The sequence below is a fragment of the Balaenoptera physalus genome (assembly GCF_965194825.1).
Source record: "Balaenoptera physalus genome assembly, chromosome: X".
Taxonomy (NCBI): Eukaryota; Metazoa; Chordata; class Mammalia; order Artiodactyla; family Balaenopteridae; genus Balaenoptera; species Balaenoptera physalus.
Genome location: NC_138903.1, coordinates 16,500,284 through 16,524,812, shown reverse-complemented (window position 1 = coordinate 16,524,812; position 24,529 = coordinate 16,500,284). Strand labels below are relative to the sequence as shown.

General features: G+C 41.3%; 1 protein-coding gene across 8 annotated transcripts in view; it reads right to left on the bottom strand.

Moving 5' to 3' along the window:
* Positions 1 to 24,529, bottom strand: part of PPEF1 (protein phosphatase with EF-hand domain 1) — a 150,565-nt gene that overhangs the window by 112,718 nt on the left and 13,318 nt on the right. For all 8 annotated transcript variants that reach the window (XM_082447142.1, XM_082447139.1, XM_082447145.1 and 5 more), the window contains 3 exons: positions 15,476 to 15,562; positions 12,074 to 12,173; positions 5,942 to 6,105 (listed from right to left, as the gene is read on the bottom strand). In XM_082447142.1, coding sequence (XP_082303268.1) covers positions 5,942 to 5,990 — 49 coding nt within the window. In that variant the 5' untranslated portion in view covers positions 5,991 to 6,105; positions 12,074 to 12,173; positions 15,476 to 15,562. The remainder of the gene's footprint in view (positions 1 to 5,941; positions 6,106 to 12,073; positions 12,174 to 15,475; positions 15,563 to 24,529) is intronic.

Sequence of the window (24,529 nt, the reverse complement as noted above, 5' to 3'; positions counted from 1 at the left end):
ATAAATAATTTTTTTTAAAAAACAGAGTTTAGGGGATTAAGAGGTATAAACTATTATGTATAAAATAAGCTACAAGGATGTATTGTATAACATGGGGAATATAGCCCATATTTTATAATAACTATAAATGGAGTATAACCTTTAAAAATTGTGAATCACTATATTATTTACCTGAAACTTATATAATATTATATATCAACTATACTTCAACTAAAGAGAAAAAAAATAGAGTTTATAAAGGTAATACATGCGAGACCTCTTCAATAAAACCAGGTGGCAACTGCAAACAGAAAAAAAAAAAGGATTATATACCATGATCAAGTGGGATTTATGCCAGGAATACAGAGTTGGTTCAATATCTGAAATTCAATTAATGTACAGTACATCATAGAATAAAGAACAAAAACTACATGATCATCTCAATACATGCAGACAAGGCATTTGACAAAATTAAATACCACTTTTTAATTTAAAAAAAACAATCAATAAACTAGTATTAGGGATGAACTTCCTCAACCTGATAAAGAGCATCCACAAAAAAGTCACAGCTAATATCACACTTAAAGGTGAAAGACTGAATGCCCTCCCCCTAAGATTAAGAACAAGACAAGGAAGCCTACTCTTGCTTTTCTATTTAACAGTGACTGAGACTGTAGCCAGGATAGTCAGGCAAGAAAGTGAAATCAAAGGCACAGAATAGAAAGGAGGAAGCAAAACTTCCTCTATTTGCAGATGACATGATTTATAAATAGAAAATCCTAAGGAATCCACTAAAAATCTATTAGAGCTAATAAATGAGTTTAGCAGTCTCAGGATACAAGATCAATCAATATACAAAAATCAATTGTTTTTCTGTACACTTGCAATGAACAACCCAAAAATGAAATTAAAACAACAATTCCATTTATAATAGCATCAAAAAGAATAAAATACTTGGGCTAGATTTAACAAAAGAAGAGTAAAACTTAAACTCTGAACACTACAAAACATTGCTGAAAGAAATTAAAGACCTAAATAAATGGAAAGCTATCCTGTGTTCATGAAACAGATGACTTAACTGTTAAGATGACAATACTTCCCAAACTGATCTACCGATTCAACGTAATCCACACCAACATTCCAGCTGGTTTCTTTTGAGAAATTGATCCCAAAATTCATATGGAAATGCAAGGGACCCAGAAAGCCAAAATAATCTTGAAAAAGAGAAACAAAGTTGAAGGATTCACACCTCCAATTTCAAAACTTTCTACAAAATCTACAGTAAGCAAGACAGTGTGGTACTGGCATAAGGATGGACATATAGATCAATGGAACAGAACTCAAGAGTCCAGAAATAAACCCTGACATTTATGGTCAATTGATTTTTTAAAAAAATAAATTTATTTATTTATTCATTCATTCATCTATTTATTTATTTATTTTTGGCTGGGTTGGGTCTCTGCTGCTGCGCGTGGGCTTTCTCTAGTTGCGGCAAGCAGGCGCTACTCTTAGTTGTGGTGCGCAGGCTTCTCATTGCAGTGGCTTCTCTTGATGCAGAGCACAGGCTCTAGGCACGCGGGCTTCAGTAGTTGTGGCTCGCAGGCTCTAGAGCACAGGCTCAGTAGTTGTGGCGCATGGGCTTTGTTGCTCCGTGGCATGTGGGATCTTCCCGGACCACGGCTCGAACCCGTGTCCCCTGCATTGGCAGGCGGATTCTTAATCACTGCGCCAGCAGGGAAGCCCTGGTCAATTGATTTTTGACAAGAGTGCCAAGATCATTCAATGGGGAAAGAATAGTCTTTTCAACAAATGGTGCTGGGACAACTAGATATTCACATGCAAAGGATAAATGTGTATCCCTACCTCATACCATATATGAAAATTAACTCAAAATTGATCAAGAACTAAATGTAAGACCTAAAAATACAAAATTCTTAGAAGAAAACATAAGCACAAATAATCTTGAGTTTGGCCCAAAAGCACAAGCAACCAAAGAAAAAATAAATTGGACTTCATCAAAATTAAAACCTTTGTGCTTCAAAGAACATCATCAAGAAAATGAGAACACAACCCACTGAATGGGAGAAAATATTTGCAAATCATACATTTGATAAGGAACTTGTAACTAGAATATTAAAAAAACTCTTACAAAAAAATATAAAAATAAATAACTCAATTAAAAAACTAGCAAATGGGACTTCCCTGGTGGTGCAGTGGTTAAGAATCTGCCTGCCAGTGCAGGGGACATGGGTTTGAGCCCTGGTCTGGGAAGATCCCACATGCTGCAGAGCAACTAAGCCCGTGTGCCACAAGTACTGAGACTGCGCTCTAGAGCCTGTGAGCCACAACTACTAAGCCTGTGTGCTGCAACTACTGAAGCCCGCGCGCCTAGACCCATGCTCCGCAACAGGAGAAGCCACCGCAATGAGAAGCCCCCGCACCACAACAAAGAGCAGCCCCCACTCGCCACAACTAGAGGAAGCCCGTGCACAGCAATGAAGACCCAACGCAGCCAAAAAAAAAAATAGCAAATGATCTGAATGGATATTTCCCCAAAGAAGATCTACAAATGTCTAATGAACACATGAAAAGATCCTCAACATCATTAGTCATTAGGGACATTCAAATAAAAACCCTAAAGAGATACCACTCCATACCCACTAGGATGGGTATAATCAAAAGGACAGACAATAACAAGTGTTGCTGAGGATGTGGAGAAATAAGAACCCTCATACTTTGCTGGTGGGAATATAAAATGGTGCAGCCACTTGGGAAAACAGTTTAGAAGTTTCTCAAAATGTTAAACATTGAGCTACCATATGACCCAGCAATTCTACTCATAAGTCTATAGCCAAGAGAGCTGAAAACCTGTTTTATATAATAACTTTTACGTGAATGTTCATAGTAGCATTGCTCACTATAGCGAAAAAATAGAAACAATCCAAATGCCCATCAACTGATGATTGGATGAATACAATGTAACATAATCATACAATGGAATATTATTCAGCAATAAAAAGGAATGAAGTTCTGATTCATGATACAACATGGTTGAACTTTGAAATACTACACTGAATAAAAGAAGTCAGACACGAAAGACTCCATATTGTCTGATTACATTTATATGAAATGTCCAGAACAGCCCAAATCTATAGAGAAAGAAAGTAGATTTGTGATTACCTAGGGCTGGGGAGATATAGGGTAGGAAGGAGAGTAACTGCTAATGGTTTGGGGGGCGGGGGATGAAAATGTTCTAAAACTGACTGTGGTGATGGTTGTATGGCTCTATGAATATACCAAAAATTCACTGAAGTTTACACTTTAAACTGGTGAATTGTGTAGTATGTGAATAATAAAGCTGCTATTATTAAAAAGTGATCCAGGAAAACAGTTTGGCATTTCCTCAAAAAGTTAACCACAAAACTACCATATGACCCTGAAATTCCTACTACTAGGTATATACCCAAAAGAATTGAAAACAGGGACTCAAATAAGTACACGTACACTCATGTGCATAGCAACACTATTCACAATAGCCAAAAAAGGTGGAAAAAACCCAGATGTCCAGCAAATGAATGGACTAAAAAATGAGATATATACATACGATGAAATATTATCCAGCCTTAAAAATGAATGAAGTACTGATACATGCTACAACATGGATGAACCTCAAAAACATTATGCTAAGTAAAAGAAGCCAGACAAAAGGGTCACATCGAGTATGATTCTATTTACATGACATGTCCAGAACAGGTAAATTCATAGAAAGAGAATACAGATGGGTAGTTGCCAGGTGCTGGGGGAAGAGGAAGTAGGGAGAAACTGCTTAATAAATAAGGGATTTTACTTTGGAGTGATGGAAATGTTCAAGAACTAGATAGAAGTGGTGGTTACACAACTTTGTGCAAATGGCACTGAACTGTTCCTTTTAAGATGGTTAATTTTGGGCTTCCCTGGTGGCGCAGGGGTTAAGAATCCATTTGTCAATGCAGGGGACAAGGGTTCAAGCCCTGGTCCAGGAAGATCCCACATGCCACGGAGCAACTAAGCCCGTGCACCACAACTAGTGAGCCTGCGCTCTGGAGCCCGTGAGCCACAAATACTGAGCCCACGTGCCACAACTACTGAAGCTCGTGTGCCTAGAGCACATGCTCTGCAACAAGAGAAGCCACTGCAATAAGAAGACCGTGCACCGCAACGAAGAGTAGCCCCTGCACGCCGCAACTAGAGAAAGACCGCGCAGCTACGAAGACCCAGCACAGCCAAAAATAAATAAATAAATAAATTTATTTATTTTAAAAAAAGATGGTTAATTTTGTGTTACATGAATTTCACCTCAATAAATTATTTAAAAGAAACAGCAATCCAAAAATTGAAGTTAATGTTCCCATTTACATGTAACATTTTAAAAGCTGAACAGTATTTCAAAAAGAGAGAATTTACGTTTACAAGTTGGGCTTGGCTTTTTTTTAACCTAAGAAATATGGCTAAATTTTTAAAACTCTGGGTAATCTTAGGTATAAAAAGAGAATAACTCTCTGTACTCTCATAATAAATTACTACCATGGAATTAGTTCAGTTGGGGCTTTTGAAAGATTTATTTCATGACATGCTTACAGAGCTGAAAGAGTTAGTGCATCTCCTGTTGCCCCACTGTCAGAGATTAATTTGCTAACTCACTGGCACAAGTCAGCTGGGAGGGAGACCAACATTTGATTCCCAAAGGAAAACATTCCACACTAATTAGAATAGAATACTCTGCATCCTAAACTCTGCATCTTAAGCCTGAGTAAACTGCTAAAACCAAGATGTGGAACAGAAATTGGGAAAATTATCTGTAACCTAGATAACAAAGGAATGGAGTTTAAGAGCAAGTTATTCACACAAGCACCCCAGCTTGTTTGTTTCTGGTTTAATTTGCATGTGGAGACTATGTCCCTTAAACACTCAAGTGAGTTTCAACTAGATTCTAGTATCTATGAGAAAGAACGTCAGTACAAAATAAACAAAGGAAATACTGAAGCCTCTAATTACATGGGGGTAGTGGGGGGCACATCATCTATTTAGAAACAACACACTTTCCAGGAAGCAGATAATCTAGCATTTCTCAAATTCTATGTAGACTATTCTAAAAACATGAAGCAAATCTCATGAAGTTCTGTATTGAATAGCTATAAAAAAATCTGATCACTGAGTTATAAAATCTAATAAAAATTCAATGGTGGGCTTCCCTGGTGGTGCAGTGGTTGGGAGTCTGCCTGCTAATGCAGGGGACACGGGTTCGGGCCCTGGTTTGGGAGGATCCCACATGCCACGGAGCAGCTAGGCCCGTGAGCCACAACTACTGAGCCTGCGCGTCTGGAGCCTATGCTCCGCAACAAGAGAGGCCGCGATAGTGAGAGGCCCGCACACCGCAATGAAGAGTGACCCCCGGTTGCCACAACTAGAGAAAGCCCTCGCACAGAAACGAAGACCCAATACAGCCAAAAATAAAAAAATAAATAAATAAATTTTAAAAAGTTAAGTACATTGGAAATTGGAAGTAATGCTAAAAAAAAAAAAAATTCAATGGTGCTACCAAATGTCACATAGGTATGGATAGAGCTGTTTATAAGCGTACTGAATAAACAGATATAAATTTACAGAGAGGCTTTCTTGTTCCCTGCCACTGAGTTTTAAATTGAGATTTTATATTGGTACATTTTCAACTGAAATCAAATCAAACATAAAATATCTCTCAGATAATACTTTATGGCACATCACAAATTCAGAGCTACATCTTCCTAAAGGTAGTTTCCAATGTTATCCCAATATTTAACCTTCAGTTCAAGTGATGATGCCTCATACAAAATCACTCTGGGCAGCTTGAGAACCGTGTGTGTAAATGAGAAAGGGGCAGAGGGTGAACCCAGCTCACTCTCCCCTTTTGATCCAGGAAGACAGGCACACTCCTAGCACTCACCTTTCTCAAATTTCTCGTCTTTCACTGAAGACGAAGTGCCACAGCCCATGTCTTGTTAATCGTGTATGTTCATGAATCAACTTCTCACTCTAAAACAGGGTGAAAAGTGCTTCCCTTTACTCTGCGAGGAGCCCCTCCTGACTGATCCACTTCGGTCACAGATCCTGATGAGGAGGACACATGAGGGAGGGAGGAAAGCGGCCGTTAACAAGGTATCTAAGGGCTGCTCAGCAAGATTCATTTTACGCTTCTTCTCAACTGCTGTTCATCATGTGATATGGAAAGTGATCAGACATCGTCTAATCCTGGTTTATTTTCCAAAACACAGAAGCAGCAACAGAGCAGCTATAGATTGCTTTTCTGCAACACATAAATTACATTTTCCCCGTGTCTAGGTCAGATCAATACTCTATAAAATAAAGCATTAAAATGAAAAGAAAAATGGAAATGTAAGATCATACAATTTTCTAATTGAAACAAAGGGAATGGGATATGAAGGATATGACATAATTTAACCGTTTTGCTTTTAAGTTCAAAATAGTTAAATCTATCTGGGCTTTTAAAAACACAAATTGGAGAATGGCTATGAGACAACAACAACATATTTATACAACTATGCCAAAATTCAAATCAAAATGAGTTCTTTGACACTATTTCTCAGAATCAGTCAGGGCACTTATTTTAAAAAAAAAAAAAAAAAAAAAAGAGGAGGCTTCAAGGCCTCCCCAGAAACTAAAGCATCAGAATCCAGGAAGTTCCCTTTTCAAACAAGCTCTCCGGGCATTTCTGAGGCCCGTCCAAAGTCTGCCCTCGCACTCACCAGGCCTTCCGATGGCTCAGCTGAGACTGCTACATTGGATCTTCCGCAATCACTCCATGGGAGTTTTCAACAAAATTCCTTTCTGTAGTAATCCCACCTTATGCCTTTTTGGGGTGATGTTTCCTTTATTTCGTGATGCTCCAAACCAGCCTGTGCTAATCTATTTGCATTTCTTGATAGTAACAAAGTCAAAGAACAACTGACTTGGGACTCTGCCAGGCATGCCTATTTTTCGTTAGTACTACACTAAACGCTGCAAGATTGCGACTCAATGAAAGAAAGGGGCAAAACAAAATGAGCAAAATATTTGAATTATGGAAATATTTTTAAAACAACAATAACCTTAATAAACATATTCTGATCAGAGCTAGGCTTGATTCTATTATGTATTGAATTAATTAACCCTCCTAAACTTTGGGTTATTTCCAAATTTGATAGGCATTTCTTACATATCTCTCTTATCTACATCAGGGGTAAAAAATGTCAACAGGGTCAGCTCCAAGGGCAGAAAACCCTTGTGGCATTCCACTCCAGACCAATCTCTAGGGTTACTACAGACCCATTACATTCACACTCTCCTACTCCTTCAGTTAGGTGGTAAATTTACCCATCGTAAGCATCCACTTACTTATCTATGAGACGTCCTCGTAAATTTCGCTATTTTAATGAAATTAAGATATATAATTTGACACCTTGACATTCCAGGCTAGCCAGCAGCAGCAGAAGAAAAAGAGGAGGAGGAGGAAGAGAAGAAGGAAGGAAGGAAGGAAGGAAGGAGGGAGGAAGAAAGGAAGGAAGGAAGGAAATCAGTTTGCCATTACTTTTAATAACATAATTATAGACATTTAAAGATGGTAGACTTTTAAAATTACCCAGAATTTACACAAAGTGCAAGAAAACCAAGCCCCTTGTCTAAAGTCATATAGACAAACTGGCTGTCAAACTCTGTTGCATATTAGCATCACCTGGGGAGCTTTTAAAACTCCCAATGCTCAGACGGCACCTCACCAAATTAGTCTCTGGGGATTTAAAACACAGTGATGCCTGGGTCCCATCCCCAGAGATTCTGATGTAATTGCTATTGAGTGGGGTTTGGGCATCAGGGGTGGGGGGGGGGGTGTTAAAAGCTCCCCAGGTGATTCTAATGTGCAGCAAAGTTTGACATTCTCTACTGGAAACAATGTTCTAGGGAACCCATGGTGATGCCTAGTGATCATCACATTTTCCTCTAAATGCTTTGACTCCATCTGTTTGGAACAGAATTTTTCCAGAGGTCATGTCAGGCTTATAAGGCAGTGGCTTCTGGCATCTACTCTTTGCTTGTCTTTGAAATTGGGGCATTATTTACCCATCACCTCTGTTCTCTCCATTCTCAGACATTTCTCAAAGGTTATCTGCAGTGCCTATGAGAACACGTCTGGTGGGTTCTTCCTCACCCTTTGAAGTAGTTCATTTGGTCCTGGTGAGTTTCTCCAAGTGCCTAGATCCATGCTCTCCTATATGAGTACCACAAAACTTACCAGGGGAGATTATTTTAAAATGCAGACTCCCAGGCTTTACTGCCAATGCTTGGATTCAAGCAGTCCAAGGGGGCCTGGGAATGTGCAATTAAAAGTGCACCCTTCATGGGACTTCGACACAAGCACTCCCCATATCTCAGTTTGAGAAACACTGCTCTCCATATCTCCCTTGGGCTTTGCTTCCATCTTTATGCTATTTTTTTCTACCCCTTTTTATGAATACGTAAGAGTTAGGCATTGAGTAGGCAACACTGATGCTACAATAGGAAGTGATATATTTCAAACTCAATTTTTTTTTCCAGAAAAAAAGCGCAATCTCTCTCCAAAGGCATTTGGTTCTCAGCCACTCCTCAGTCAATTCATTACACAACAAACAAAAGTCCATATAAAAGATTCACTAGGAACTAAAAAGCATCAAACTTGAATATATTTCTGCTAGACTGTAAGCTCCATGGGTACCTTTATTTCTAAATACTCTTTGAATCTCTGGCACCTACACAGTGCATTTCACATAGCAGGTGCTTGATAAATGCCAAATGAATGAATGAATGAATGAATAAGGGAATGCATATTTCTAAGCCAGGGTCCTTTAAAAAATTAATGCTAAAAGTAATTATTAGTCCATCATTTCGTGCACAGATACATGCTATTTGATTACACAAAAGCCTTTTATTAAACCAGAAAATGGGTAGTACTTATATATTCATTTTTAAAGAAAAACTTTAAATCATGATAGAAAGAAATAAGCATTGTTCTAGAATTCTTGGGTTATTAGAAAAAATAATTTGCTATTAGGATTTTTACATTATTAAATAATAATAATTTAATTTCCTTAGGTAACAGGTAAAACAAAAGAGTCAGGTCATTTTAATTCTCACCAAAACAAGAGCTGGTTAAGGCCAGGTGCCACTTACTACTCCCCTACACTACCCAAGCTAAACTGCAATCACCCACTTAAAGGCTGAGAGGGACGCACGTTTGTAAGCAGTGTATGTCCCTTTGAGGACAACCCTGGGTGGTGCAAAGCTGATAAAAATGATTTGGGAATTTTCCATTATTTGGGACAAACTAAGCTTCTTCCACTCCCTGCCCTCTGTCAGCATCAGATAAACAGTGTGCTAAAGAGGTCTCTGAAGAAATGATTTCCCTAGGGCCTGAAAGGAGTTCTCCACAGCTCAAAAGGTGGGTAGTCTCTGCAGCATTCACAAAGACCCAAGGATGCCGTAGTCAGTGACATAAACCACTTAAAAGGTGGATCTTGGCGAAAAACAGCTTGAAACTTGCTCAGTGCTGCTGCCCCTACCAATATATACCAAGGGTGCTTTTAAAGCATAAACATAAAATAGTGACTCATCATTGGCACTCACTTATAATCTGCAAAAGGAAAGTCTTCCAATGCTTCTGCTAAAAGGTTTTCACTGTGCGTGGCGGGGGGGGGGTGGGGGGGAGGGTACAGTGGGGGAGAACTGTTTGACGTTGTTCAGTTCTTTTCATCTTAACCACTATTCATTTCCCAAGGTGAAAATACAAGGAAAGAACAAAAGATGGCCCTTGGAGCCAACCCAACCTTGGTCTCCAAGCACCCTCCAAGTGCTAGCCCAGCCTCCCCAAGTTGTTCTTATTTATTCTTGATTTTCTTTCAAAGTGCATCTCTATTGAACGCCCACACCTTGGCTCAGCCACCTTGACCTTGATTCTGCTCCGCCTCTGGCATTCTAGATGTGACTTGTGTAGTTTCCCATGCTAGAAGCTCAGCTTTTCCTACAGATGCTGACTTTTGTGAGAAGTTTGTACTCCAGCCTGCCCCCAAGAAACCCAAATCCAGAACCCATAGTCATTCAACTGGCACCATACCCCAGCCCCCAGAGTGGGAGGTGAGCAGGTCTAATTCTTCCCCCTTGGACTGTGAGACACAAGCATGGAGGACAGATGTCTCTTCAGGCTTACCCTGCTGCATTCTCTTTGGCATTCATTGAAACGGAGGTTCTACAGCCTGATGTCTGTGGACTAAAGATAACGAATGGGCATAGAGCTGGGTAGAGGAGTCCCTGGCAGACCGCTCTAGAGAGGCCCCTTCCACCACTACTCTTCCAGTAGAACACTGTAGCATTTGCTCCTGTGTGGGGTCTTAAATGAATAAAGGGAGTTCTGTAAGATGGAGCTGGTGATTATTCCTGGGTCCATGAAAGGGTAAGAAAAAGGAGGAAACGATACTGATCACCAGAATGTATCTGAGGGTGTGTGTTGTTCTATCAGACAGGATTGTAATCAGGAGGCAGCTAGGCCTAGCGCCAGGTTTTCCAAAGTGTGTTTGTGGAAGAGGAGTTCTATGTGGTTTATGATTCTAGAAATAAGACCCAAAAAAAAAAAAAAAGTCCCACCATCAAATAAGTTCAGGAGAAGTAGGATTAAACAGGTTCCTTTACTGCAGAACTCCTCAGAGCCTCCTGGATGTTAATATGCATCTCTAATATGAATCTCTAAGAAAGAGCTATAGTGTGCACTCTTTCCCAAATAGCCTAGCAGGGGACACTTTTGAGGTAAAGCATTTCAAGAACATCTATTGTTCCTAACTGCCTAATGCTGGCCCAATGGAGACTGGGGTTTAGAAGTCAGACGAACCGGAGTTTAAATTCTTCTCAGCTAGTCATTAATTCCTCTGCACCTCAGTTTTCTCATAAGAAAATAGGGATAATAACACCTACCTTACAGACTTGTATTAAAGGCTAATGAGAAGATCAATGGTGGAAAAAACCGACTGGAACAAAGAGCAATTCTTCTTAGCTGATGAGTTAGGAGGAGCCATGCATGGGTGGTACCCACTGTGGTTGACGTGTTGAAACAAAACGTGTTTGCTCACATCTCTTCCTTCAGAATGCACTGTCTGGGACCTCCCAGAGGTTAAACCCCACAGGTGTCTGTCTACTGGTTCTGGGATAATTATAGACTCACAGAGAAAAGGACTCTTTTCCCCTGAGACCGCTAAGATCTGAGAAAATGCTTTACCAGTAATAATAGTAACAGCTAAAATCACTACTATTTATTAAGGGACTATTTACCCAGCACAGTGGGTACTTTATATTTCTATTATTCCAGTTAATCTTCACAGCAACTTTCAAGGGAATATCATCACTCCCGTATTAGAGATGCAGAAACTAAGACTAAGAAATTAAATATCAGACTCCATGGCACAGCTGAACAGTGGCAGAACTAAAGACCCATTCTGTTTCATGCTTAAAGAACAAAAATGTCTGTCCACCAAAAAGTTAGCTGTGCCTTGGTTTCAGGATCCAATTTGATCAATCTACAGAAGCACTAAATCACTACAGAGAATTCTTGAACATTGCAAGGAATTCTGTTTCCATTTCTTACAGATAGATGGAAATCCTGTGGTCCTCTGCGCCAACAAGAGGGCAAGGGAGTTAAAGGAAGTTTTCTGAACATGAAGTTGTATAGTGGGCAATGACCCATGAGGGGCCTGGAAGGGTTTCTCAAAGTATCCCCTCCCTCATTTTCTAGCTCTCACCCAAGTGACCACAGAGTTTTCCCAAGTATCGAGTTCATCTGAAATAGGCTACAACCCTTCAGAATGCAAAGTCACCTGTATACCTTTTTAAGCTGATGACAATTGATTTGTAATCAGCATATCTGAGAAAAATCATTCTGAGAAATTGCAAAGCAATAAAATAAACTTCAAGTAGTACACATTTCCTGTTCCATTGCTACACAATGTATGTTTATAATGTAGACTTCTGCTTGCCCAAAATACCTAAGAACAAACAAACATATTACCTGTTTCTTCTGCTTGGCCGATGCAGAGGTTTATCCTCACCCCAGGTGTTTCAAGAGAAACAAAATCAGAAAAAAACTTCTCTGTGAGGGATGCAGAGATCTGAAAGAAAAGAGGTACAATTCCAGCTCTCTCTGGAGCATCCCCCTACACATACTTACACACACACACACACACACACACACACACACACGCTCCATACATCTCACATTTCTGCAGCTCTCTGCAGGGAGAGCTCTTGTTTAAACAAATCAAAAAACAAATACACATGCATACACACAAAGAAATAACTCGAACAGACTTTGCCTTTCAGCCTGGAAGGTGAGCCCAGAGCCGCAGATCCAGGAGAGGCTAGGCTGGCCCGTGAGCCGCAGCTGTCTGCCCCAACCCTGCCCTGTTCCCAGTGAAGAGATAAAGGGATGCACTCAAGTAATGCGCTGTGGTCACATGACTGCTTCCAAGGGGACCAGGCCACTGTTTGCATAAACAATCTGATCAGTACAAAATACAAAATAAATTTTGGTAAATAAGGGCAGAAAAGCACTTAGTAGCTGATCTTTAGGTCAACTGAGGATAATTTTTAGGAAACATTATAGTAACCTGGGCACGATTAAGAAAAGGAAGTGGGAACACTAAACATTACTCCTTAGGATTTGAAAAGGCATGGGTTTAAGAGAGTAGCCTTTGGGTGCCATACTGCAAATTCATTTCTATGACATTTTTATTCTTCCAGTTATTCAATTAGCTGCTTGTTGAAGAAGGTGAAATGGAGTCCCCCTAACACTGAGTTCCTCTGTGGAGTTTATGATTAAACTCTCTATCCCAAACTTTATTCCCTTTCTTGCCCCGCACCTGTTCCCCTCAAGTTGAGGAGTATCAAAGAAAAGGGAGGATTGAAACTGAGCAGGACCCTGCAGGGGACCTCCCAGGTACAAAAGCCCTCCATGTCCCCTGTTTCTTGTTTGTAGAAAAAGGCGTTAGTCTCCTAGGCTTCACTGAGTTCCAAAGAGCAGACACAAGCAGTTAATGATGAGGACAACAGTCACAGGACTCCTAGCTCCTCCTGAAGGGATACAGATAATCTAATGCATATGTCTGAGTTGTTCTGCAGAAACTAAGACCCTTCACCCAGTGGAGGATGGTGACTCCATGCTGACCACAAGCATGTAGACCCTAGACTGGTTGGAATCAGAAGGTTGAGATTCCCGAAACACCACCCTGCTACCTCACCACCAACCAATCAGAGGAAGCTCCACAAGCTGATCATGCATCCTATGACCCTCTCCCCTAACACTGTCTTTAAAAACCCTTGCCTGAAAGCCATCAGGGAGTCCGGGTCTTTTGAGCATAAGCTGCCCGTTCTCCTTGCGTGGCGCCCTGCAATAAACCCTTACTTTGCTACAAACACCCGCTGTCAGAGTTTGGCTTTCTGCGCCACGGGCACATGAGCCCTTGCTCGGTAAAAAATATATCTGTGAGAGGGAGATTCACCTCCCATCATCAGCAAAACGGAAAAGGAAAGTTGACCTGTGATTTTTGCTGAGTTTGAGGAGGAAGAGGAGGAAGACACGACTGAAAAACTGAAGTGCCAGTGTCAGTACTGGATGTCACCAGCCTCAGTTCTGCTGTCCTTTGAGGCAATCCAGAGGTGAGTGATCTTGTTCCTAGAGTCTCATGCTGACTGCAGCTGCACCAACAGCAATATTCCTCCCAAACTCTTCCTAACTGGTTACACAGCGTATGTATTTTTGAGCTTACTGGCCTTAGGCATCATGAGCTAGGATTTAAAGGTCTCCAGCCATAATCATTTGATAACTCCACCCAAGCTGGTCTTTAGTCAATTCCTTTCTGCAATTGAGAACCACAGGAGATCCAGTAAAGTGGTTACCTAGCTTACTATTCAATCTAATGGAGTCACTTTAAAAATAACTGGAAAGGCAGTTCTGGGCTTCTGTACTCCTATTAGCATATTAAGTATTATCAGAGGGCCTCATTATGAGGTAATACAAACATACAGGTTTCCATGGCAGGGACTCCAAGACTAGAACCTGATGTGAGGCTGCCATACACACTGTAAATGAGAATATAATTACCCAGGCTCCCCAAAAATAGTGGACAATGTCACTATATGGCTGGGTTTCCAGCCAAATGCCTATTCAATCCACGTGATTAAATGATGGCTATGTCTAGTTACAGTTGTTCAAATGTCACCTCCTCTGCGTGAAGCCTTTCCTGAATCACCAAAGGGGAGTTAGTCATTCTGTCTTCTGGCTCTCAAAGCCATGTGTGTGTCCAATTATAGAACTTTCCAAAGTGTGCTGTAATTTGTCCTTTTACATGTGAAATCCTGAAGGAAAAGGATCCATTTCGTTCCTCTTGGCATCTCCAGTTCCAAATGCACAAGAGGTACTGAAGGGGAGCAGGTTTTTCCACCCAAAATATGCCACTTTGGCATGAGAATTATTTTGAGCTAAAGGCAATCAAAAACCCAACAGATTCAGGAAAAGTTCTTTACCTCCCCCTCAACTGCCTAAATTTACATTGAAAAGGGGCCCTGTGCCAGGAAGAGAACTATTACCAGAGATACCTTTTTACCTAACAAACTTATCTGTATTACAGGGCAACCTCTGTTTTCCAAACCTCTCCTCTGCCTGCCTGCGAATGGCTTTCCTTTTCTTTGTATCCCCAGACCCCCACCCTTTTCCTTAGCTCAGGACATTATATAAGCTCCAATTATCTGGCTACCTTTTGACTCTTCATATCTTTATGGGATTCCCATGTGTACATAATTAATTTGTTTTTCTCCTGTTAATCTGTCTTATATCAATTTAACTATTAGACTAGCCAAAGAACCTAGAAGGGAAGAAGGGAAAATTTTTCTGCCCCTACAGTACTCACTAAATATTTGTTTAATCACGGAAAGAACTCATGATTTAGGTGGTTATTTTAACAGCCAGTCTCTGGACCATGAATTGGATTGGCTGTGACCTTTATGTGATTTGTCTAAAATTTAGAATTTGCTTAAAATGAAGAACTTCACCATATTTTTCCACTGTATGAAGAACACTAAAATGTTACTTTGAGCACCACAAAGAGTCCTGTAGCCAGCTTCCAATTGTTAAATGAACCAGCACTGATGTATGGGAACAAATCACAATAATGATAATAACATTTATTGAGCACTTACCATATTCTAGTCACTTGTTAATTTTAAAGGTGTTAATCTTATTTAATTCACACACCATCCTATGAGGTATATACTATTATTATCCCTACTTACGTATTAGGAACTATAGCCCAAAGTCAAACAGCAAGCGAGTGGCAGAGTTGGGATTTGAACTCAAGGCACTTTGACTCTAGAACCTCTATTTATGATCATTACACTATACTGCTTCAGTCAGCACCTTGTGTGTCTGCAAAATGAAGCTTCCAGCCTCTTCGCAGATGCTCTCTGACTTTCCTCCAGCTAGGCAGGGCTATGTTCTCCCAGCCTGAAAAAAGAAAAAATGATGGGTAAAATACCATTAACTCACTCAATAACAGATTTATACCCCCAACAGGCAAGTTGGGTCAATTTATCTGTCAATGGGCACATCGTCATATGAAAACAGCCAATAGGAAAGGTGAGAGTTCAATTTCCCCCTTGGAAAAGGCCATAGATATATCAAATCATCCTGAACTAAGATGCACTGGGCTCTTCTACTCAATTCCACACATTTTTATTGAGCTCCCTCTATGTGGCAGGCACTGTGCTGAGAAGCAAGGACATAAATGGTGAACAAAATGGGTATGATTAGGTGAGGTAAACACATAGGTAAATAAGAAATCAAAATAAAATTACAAATAAAAAGTAACTCCCCTATTGGAATATAAGCTCCAGGAACCTAAAACAGTGCCAGGCGCATAATTGATATTTATTACATGAATAAATGAAAGCAATACAGTATGACAAAGTCTCTAATAGGACAGGTATGAGGCACAGAGAAAGAGCCCTACCCCAGAAAGGGTGATGAAGCAAGGCTTTCTAGAAGAAGTGATGCCCTGAGACCTGATGATTTCACAGCCAGAAGTTAGGAGTTAACCAGAAGAAAAGAGGTGAGGGAGAAAAGAGAGTGTTCTTGTAGGTATGTACTTAACAAGGATGTGAAATGGGAGAGATGAAACAAAAATCAGAATGAAGTGAGTCCCTAATTATAATGCTGCAATTAGACTTATAAGCAGATAGAGAAAACTGTCCATCTGCTGTGACTGAAAAATGGTGGCCTCTCCACCTCTGCAGGCTGGACTTACTCTTTCTTGGCTGTCTTGGTGGTCTCTCCTTCCTTTCTCACTTCCCCACTCCCCTACTGGGTTTGCCTTCACCTTCCAAATAAACTTGGTCTCAAATGCTTGTCTCAGGGTCAGCTTCTGAGAGAACCCAAACCAGGATGCTCGGTTAGTCTATGGTAGTAGCAAGCTACAGAAAGACAGAGAGGAACAGAGAAGACTGGTTTCCTCACAAGCGAGAAACTGGGCATTGCAGGCAAACCTCTACTATTTCACAAGCTTCATGAAGCTGGCCACAGTTCCAGTTTCTACCAAGGAAAAGTCATTCTAATGGGCAGCTCCTATAATTGGTCATGACACACCCTGGGGAATATGCTAGAATCTAGGCAAAGCAGCTGGACTTGGGAATAGACTGAGAAAAGAAATGATGTGTGCAGATCTGTTTGGTGCTGAGTACTTAAGGTGTCTGCCCACTCATGGCCCCTGATACCTTAATACCTGATAGCGCCAAAGTGGGGAGCTCAGATGGGGCTGGCCTCCCAGCTCTGACAACTCTCAGCTAGCCCTCTGGTGCTGGGGCTGTTACCAAACTCAGGTTCAGCTGCCTGCTTGAAAGCCAGTACTCGAGAGACGAGTGTTGGCTGGAAAGGAAAGGCTGCTTTATTCAGGATGCTGGCAACCTGGGGAGAAGGTGGGCTAGTGTCCAAAAACCAACTCTGAAGATTCTGTTCAACCATGAAAGTTTTTAAAGGGAGAATCATTTGGGGAGGGTGGTCAGAGTCTTCCTTATCTTCCAATGTGTTCAGACTTTAAAGTCTGTGGTGAGGTAACAGGGCAGAGTTCCTGGGAGCTTGTGCTCAGCCTGAAGTTACCATCATCCACCTGGGTGGGGCCTTAGTTCCCTGCAGAAGAACTCAAAGGTATTGTTAGTGTATTACTTGAGGAGGAACCAGGACCCTGCTGCACTGTTGTTTCTTGACTGCTCCTTCCCTGTTTCTGCATTCCCTCCCTTCTCTGATTAGCAACTGTTTGAATCTGCCCTTTGGAACTCCAGGAAGGTCAAGGAGACTGAATGAAGCCTATTTCGTACAAACAAGAAACAGGGGACACAGAAAGGATTTGTACCCGGGAGAGCTCCACAGGGTCCTGTTCCATTTCAGGACCAGTGGTAAGCAATCACACCCAATCCCAGCTTCCTAGCACCTAGCAGTCTCCAAACTGAGGTACCTGCCCCACAGTAAATACACAGAAGGTGTGTTGGACAATAGAAAGTAAAATATTAGAACTCATATTTTCTTATTCTTTCTGAATTTTCTATTTTCGTTTATGTTTGGTAATGTAAACAAAATATGAGTTCAGTAGTAGTAGTTGTAAATAAATAAATATAACTGTATCAAAAGTCCATTCTCAAAAAGCTTTCACTGCGAGAGGTTCATGATCAAAAACATTTGAAGAACCTTGATTTAAAGAGCCTGCTTTCTTTTGAAGAGAGGGAAGGAATACTAAGTAGTTTTACATTTTCATAAAGAGAAAGGATCAAGCATATTTCCAGGAATGAGTTCTGGGTACTGGAAAACCACATTAAGTAGGAGAAAAGAGAGGTCATATTTGGCAAGTCATTAGAAAGTTATTAAAATAAATCAAAGGTGGGTTATAAGTCACTATCAGGTGAAAGAAATTCATAAAGGCCAGGGCTGGGCAGATCTGTCTATTGGGGTCACCTGGTCAGCAGCCACAATGGCAGGCTGAAATAGCTGTCCTGTGTTGAAGTTTATAAATTCATCATTGAAAGGCTCCATCTTGGGTACAAAAGTTGAGCTTTCCATGGTTGTGACTTAATAAATACAAGATTAGTAGATACCAGGATTTAAATTTTGACCACTGATAATCTCTAACCCTAGCTATGTCCTAGATGGCTTGAGTTTAAAACAAAGCAAAACAAAACAAACAAAAAAACTCCTTACATTAACCTTGAATGTTCATAAATCAAATGAAAAAGCTTCACAGACAGTAAGAGGGAATAAGGACACTCTACCCACTCTACCCTGTCTCTCCCACGGAATGAAGCTATAAAACCTGGACAAAGGGTTTCCCTGGTGGTGCAGTGGTTAAGAATCTGCCTGCCAATGCAGGGGACAAGGGTTCGAGCCCTGGTCCGGGAAGATCCCACATGCCACGGAGCAACTAAGCCGGTGCGCCACAACTACTGAGCCTGCGTTCTAGAGCCCTCAAGCCGCAACTACTGAAGCCCGTGCGCCTGCAACAAGAGAAGCCACAGCAATGAGAAGCCCGTGCCCCGCAACGAAGAGTAGCCCCCGCTCACCGCAACTAGAGAAAGCCCGCGCACAGCAATGAAAACCCAACACAGCCAAAAATAAATAAATTAAATAAATAAATTTATTTTAAAAAAACCCAAAACCTGGACAGAATCCATGGGCCAGCTACTTGAAGACTGGCAAATTCCAAGATGGCTCCTAATGATCCCTGCCTCCTGGTGTTCATGCCTTTGTGTAATCTCCTCCCTTTCAGTATAAGGCTTGACCTAGTGACTGCCTTCTAATCAACAGAATATGGCAAATGTGTTGGCCTGTCACTTCCGTGACTAAGTTATGAAAGACTGTGACTTTCTGTCTTGCTAGCAGACTCTCTCTATTGCCTTCACAACTCGTGTGCTTTTGATGAAGTAAGCTGCCGTGTTGGAGAGGCCCACATGACACAGGACTGAGGGAAGTCTCTGGCCAAAAGCCAGCAAGGAACTGAGGCCCTCAGTCAGACCTCAAGGAACTGAATCTTGCCAACAACCACATGAGCTTGGAAGCAGATCCTTCCCCAATTAAGCCTTAAGATGACTGCAGCCCAGCCAACACCTTGATTGCAGCAGCTTGTGAGAGATCCTGAAGTAGAGGGCCCATGTAAGCTTTGTCCGGATTCATGACCCACAGAAGCTGTGAGATCACAAATGAGCGTTTTAAGCCTCTAAGTTTTTTGTAATTTGTTATACAGCAATAAATAAGTAACACAAGGACTCTAGAAAGTAAACAGCAGAAGCCATACTGAGGAAGATCAGAGTCTGAAGTACCACCACGCTGGTGGTGAGTTGACCACTTTTTCCCCTCCAATTCCCCCAGACTGGATTCAAGGAAGCAGAAATTAAAATCAAAAGCACAGTGAGAGTGCTTGCTTCGGCAGCACATATACTAAAACTGGAACGATACAGAGAAGATTAGCACGGCCCCTGCGCAAGGATGACACGCAAATTCGTGAAGCATTCCATATTTTTCAATGTTCATTGCAGCGCTATTTACAATAGCCAGGACATGGAAGCAACCTAAGTGTCCATCAACAGATGAATGGATAAAGAAGATGTGGCACATATATACAATGGAATATTACTCAGCCATAAAAAGAAACGAAATTGAGTTAGTTGTATTGAGGTGGATCGATCTAGAGTCTGTCATACAGAGTGAAGTAAGTCAGAAAGAGAAAAACAAATACCGTGTGCTAACACATATATATGGAATCTAAAAAAAAAAAAAGGTTCTGATGAACCTAGGGGCAGGACAGGGATAAAGACGCAGATGTAGAGAATGGACCTGAGGACACGGGGAGGGGGAAGGGTAAGCTGGGACGAAGTGAGAGAGTGGCATGGACATATATACACTACCAAATGTAAAACAGATAGCTAGTGGGAAGCAGCCACATAGCACAGGGAGATCAGCTCGGTGCTTTGTGACCACCTAGAGGGGTGGGATAGGGAGGGTGGGAGGGAGGGAGACGCAAGAGGGAGGAGATATGGGGATATATGTATATGTATAGCTGATTCACTTTGTTATAAAGCAGAAACTAACACAGCATTGTAAAGCAATTATACTCCAATAAAGACGTTAAAAAAAAAAAAGCACAGTGAGCTAACACTGTACACCTATTAGATTTTTTAAAAATTCTAATAATATCCAGTGCTGCCTAGGATATGGAGCAACTAGAACTCTTATACTTTGCTGGTGGGAATGCAAAATGGTGCAGCCACTCTGAAAAAATAGTTTGGTAGTTTTTCATACAGTTGAACATGCATCTGGCACTTGCCATATGACATAGCAATCCTACCCATCCGTGGATATTTACACCAAAGGAATGAAAGCTTATATTCATACAAAAACCTGTACACAGGTTCATATGGTCAAATACCGAAAACATCCCAAATGTCCTTCAATGAGTGAATGGATACACAAACTGTGGGACATCCATACAATGGAATATTATTTACCAATAAAAAGGAACAAACTACTGATACACACAAGCTGGATGAATCTCAAAGGCATTATGCTGAAAGAAGCCAGGCTTAAAACGTTGAGTACACTTATATGACATTCTCGAAAAGACAAAACTGTAGTAATGGAGAACTGATTAATGGTTGCCAAGGTTTATGGGGTGGGGGGGGATATGACTACAAAGGAATAGCAAGAGGGAGTTTTGGAGGTGATGTTCTGTATCCTGATTATGGTGGTGGTAACACTAATCTACCCATGTGTTAAAATTCACAGAACTGTACAAGTCGGTTTTACTGTACACTAATTTAAAAATAAATTTTTTAAAAAACTTCAGAGCTGGCTCTGGCTTAGCACCTTTGGGTCTGTAGATATTAAAGTGTCCATGGGCTGACTCTGACTGCCAAGGGCCTTCTTAAAGCACAGCCAGAAGCAGTGTCTGCTGCTGTAAACTACGAGCACTAAGGAAAACACTTGCCTTTCCCTCTGACTTCACTTTTAGCTCTCTATACATGGGCAAAACTCAAAAAACAGAGATCCCAGTGAGAAAACGCACCCCATCCATCCTTTACTTAACAGATACTTACTGAGCAAGTTCTAGCTACGAGGCAGGGATACAACAATGAACACATTCTGATTCATTTCCCTACCAGGTTCACAGTGTAATGAGGGACACGGGCCCGTCCACAAATAATTTCAAGACAGGAGGTGTAGGTACAGAGATATGCCATGTGCTATTGGAGCCCAGAAGGATATGAGCCCTGCCAGGGCAAGTCAGGTAATGCTTCCTAGAGCATACAAAGTGGAGAAAGGCATTCCAGGGAACTCGGGAGCAGGTTACATTTGAGTAATGTTTCCTGAGACTAGGGGATAGAGGGTGTATACAGCAGAGGATGGGGATGTGAACCTGAGGAGGCAGACTGGTGCCAAGTGTGACTGTTCTTGAAAATCGCAGCAAAGAATTCATACTTTAATCTGTCAGTTAGGGATTGCAATTTCAAATGCTTACATAAGCTGGAGTACATAATATAAATGAATAAAGCAGCCTGGGTGGAAATGATGGGACATTCTAGAGAGTTCTTGTCTAAATGAGGCAGCTGCTACTTACCAGTAGCTCCCTCTTAGGCTGCCATCCAGAAATCCTGGCCCAGTGTTACCCAGTGTAATTTTTCAAGAGAAACTGACATACTTTTCTGTAAAATCTCCCTATTTTTAAATGTCAGTATGAGTATACTTCTACAAATTATAAGATGCCATCGATTACAAGGTGTATTATTATTTTATGTACGAATAAGAAAGAAAAAAGCCACCCATCAAACAATGACACTCCATCGATTTTAAGGCACGTTCCAATTTCAGAGGTGCTAAAATGTGAAAAAATGTGCATCTTAGAATCAATGAAATGCAGTAATTCTCATTTTCTCAAAACACTGTATAGACTCTGGGGTGAGGCTGCCAGATTGCAAACTCTGTTTAAGTGAAGGGGAGCCTAAGAGTAATCTGATTAGATTCACACTTTAGGAAGATCACTCTGAAGGTCAGATGTGATGACCTGGGAAAAAGCCAGCCAGAGAAAGACCAATGAGGAAGCTCCTGCAAGGATCCAGGAGATGGATGATAAGTGCTGAATTAAAGCGGTGGCAGTGGAGACGAGGGGCCAAATGTGAAGGCCTTCTGCTTTTTAATGTGAAAGTCTTTTAGGTAATAAGTCCCACAGGTCCCAGACTGGGTACAGGTAGCAAGGGGGACAGAGGCATCCAGAATGATTCCAAGGTTCCTAGTTTGGAATACCAGATGGATTCATCACTTCTTCAGCAATGCTCACTGGGTGCCAGGCACTGCACTGGGCCCTGGGGGTACAGTGGTGGATAAGACAGACATGGTCCCTGCCCTCTCGTCATTTATGGTCTAGTGAGTGACGCCATTAATTGCGGTAGAGTATTACCGGGTATGGGGTAGGACACGAAGGGGGACAGGGGTGTTTATGGTGGAGAAAAATAACGAGTTAAAATGTCCCATAGCCAGTAGAAGCTCCTTTTAAAGCCCAGAAAATAAATCAGGTCTGCAGATTCTGATTAAAGAGGTCATCAGGTTACCGATAACAGCTAAAGTGATTAGAGAAGATAAAACAGGCAGGGAGAGCTCGTAAAGTCACAAGGCTATAGGGGCAAAATCAGAAGCCCGGGGGAATAGGGACATTTAAAGGGAATGAGAAGGAAGGAGCAAACAAAGGAGACTAAAAAAGCAACAGTCCGGAAAGGAAGAGGCCCAGGAGAGAGGGGTATCTGTAAACCAAGGGAGACATATTATCATATAATCCAATATGCCTTTATCTATAATTACTGCACAGAGTAATCTACCTTGGCAATGTACAATTCAGATTTTCAGAGTTTATGGGTGTTTTGCATGAATTCCAAATAGGCTTATCAGAACTGCTTCTTATTTAGAGAGTTGTGATATTTTTAAATATTGCCACAATCTGTTCGTTTAGCTTGCATGTGCTTGCGTTTTGCAGGCGCCTCAGTTTGACATCTAGCATGAGTCAATGGCAGAGCAATGTAATTCCTTCTATTTTTCCTTCTGCAGGAGCTATAATCTGTCATTCCAAGACAAATGTAAAACAAAGAATACACATTTATGCAATTCCCTCTCATGTCAAAGCACTGTGAATTGGGCAAAACTGACCTAGGCACAGACAACGGAGTCCCCTTGCAAGATCATCACGAGGGCCTTGGCCCAGAGCTCTGTAACAGGTGAGCCTGTGATATGGTAAGATACTCTGGTCCTCTGGACTTGTTCAGAAAGGCCCTTCATCTTATGGGAGAGGAAACCAGGCCCAAAGAGTTTAAGTAGCCTCCCCAACATCATAGTTGTACAACTTGGTGGCCAGTACTCTTTCTATTACATCAAGGTGATCCAATTCCACCCTATAAAGATAGCTCCAGGGATTTCCCTGGCAGTCCAGTGGTTAAGACTCTGCGCTCCCAATGCAGGAGGCACAGGTTTGATCCCTGGTTGGGGAACTAAGATCCCGCATGCTGCACTGTGTGACCAAAATAATAATAACAAATAAATACCTTTCTAAAAGATAGCTCCAATACAATATATATTAAAGTATGACAAACTCCATACACAAAACATTAACTCTACTAGAGTTGGCCAAACAACTAGACAGAGGAAGGTTAACTTTTAAACATATAGTTCCACGTCTACCCAGATTTCATTCAGTTTATCTGCTACTTTAAGAGTTTTTATCCTTCCCTCTAAGTTTTACCAGTTCCACACAGGTTGAAGGAAAACAGACTCCTAGATTTTCACTTTGCTGGTTGCTGAATCTTTTAGTCTGACCTGCAGGCTCAGGACACAATCCATCGTCACGCTTGTAGATTTACTTGAAGAGGATTCCTCAGGCTCATCTGGAATTTTCCAGAGGTAGATTCTAGAATTATTCTGTAATAGGTTGCCTTGGCAACCCCACAATGATGGAGGCAGGTATGACAGTACCTGCCAGCAGAATGTGAACAACACAACCTGGCTGAGAGAACCACTTCCTACGTACTGGGAAGGCAGGTCCCAGGTTCTTCAAGCTTTCTTTTTGCCAACCGTTGCCTCCCTTTCAACCATTTTTGTTTTTATGAACACAGACAGCAACAGTTGGTTTCTTAGAGGAATGTTGAAACTATTACCTAAAGCAAGGCCGAGGAAAGATCCACGGCTTTCTTTTCAAAACACTTGTTAGTATTGCCTCAGATGACTAAGAGTTTATGGTGAAGACTGTGGAAAAGTTTTTAGTTTAAGAATACTTATTCTTGGGAATTCCCTGGCGGTCCAGTGGTAAGACTCGGCACTTTCACTTCCATGGGCCCGGGTTCCATCCCTGGTTGGGGAACTAAGATCCCACAAGCCGCAGCCAAAAACAAAACAAAA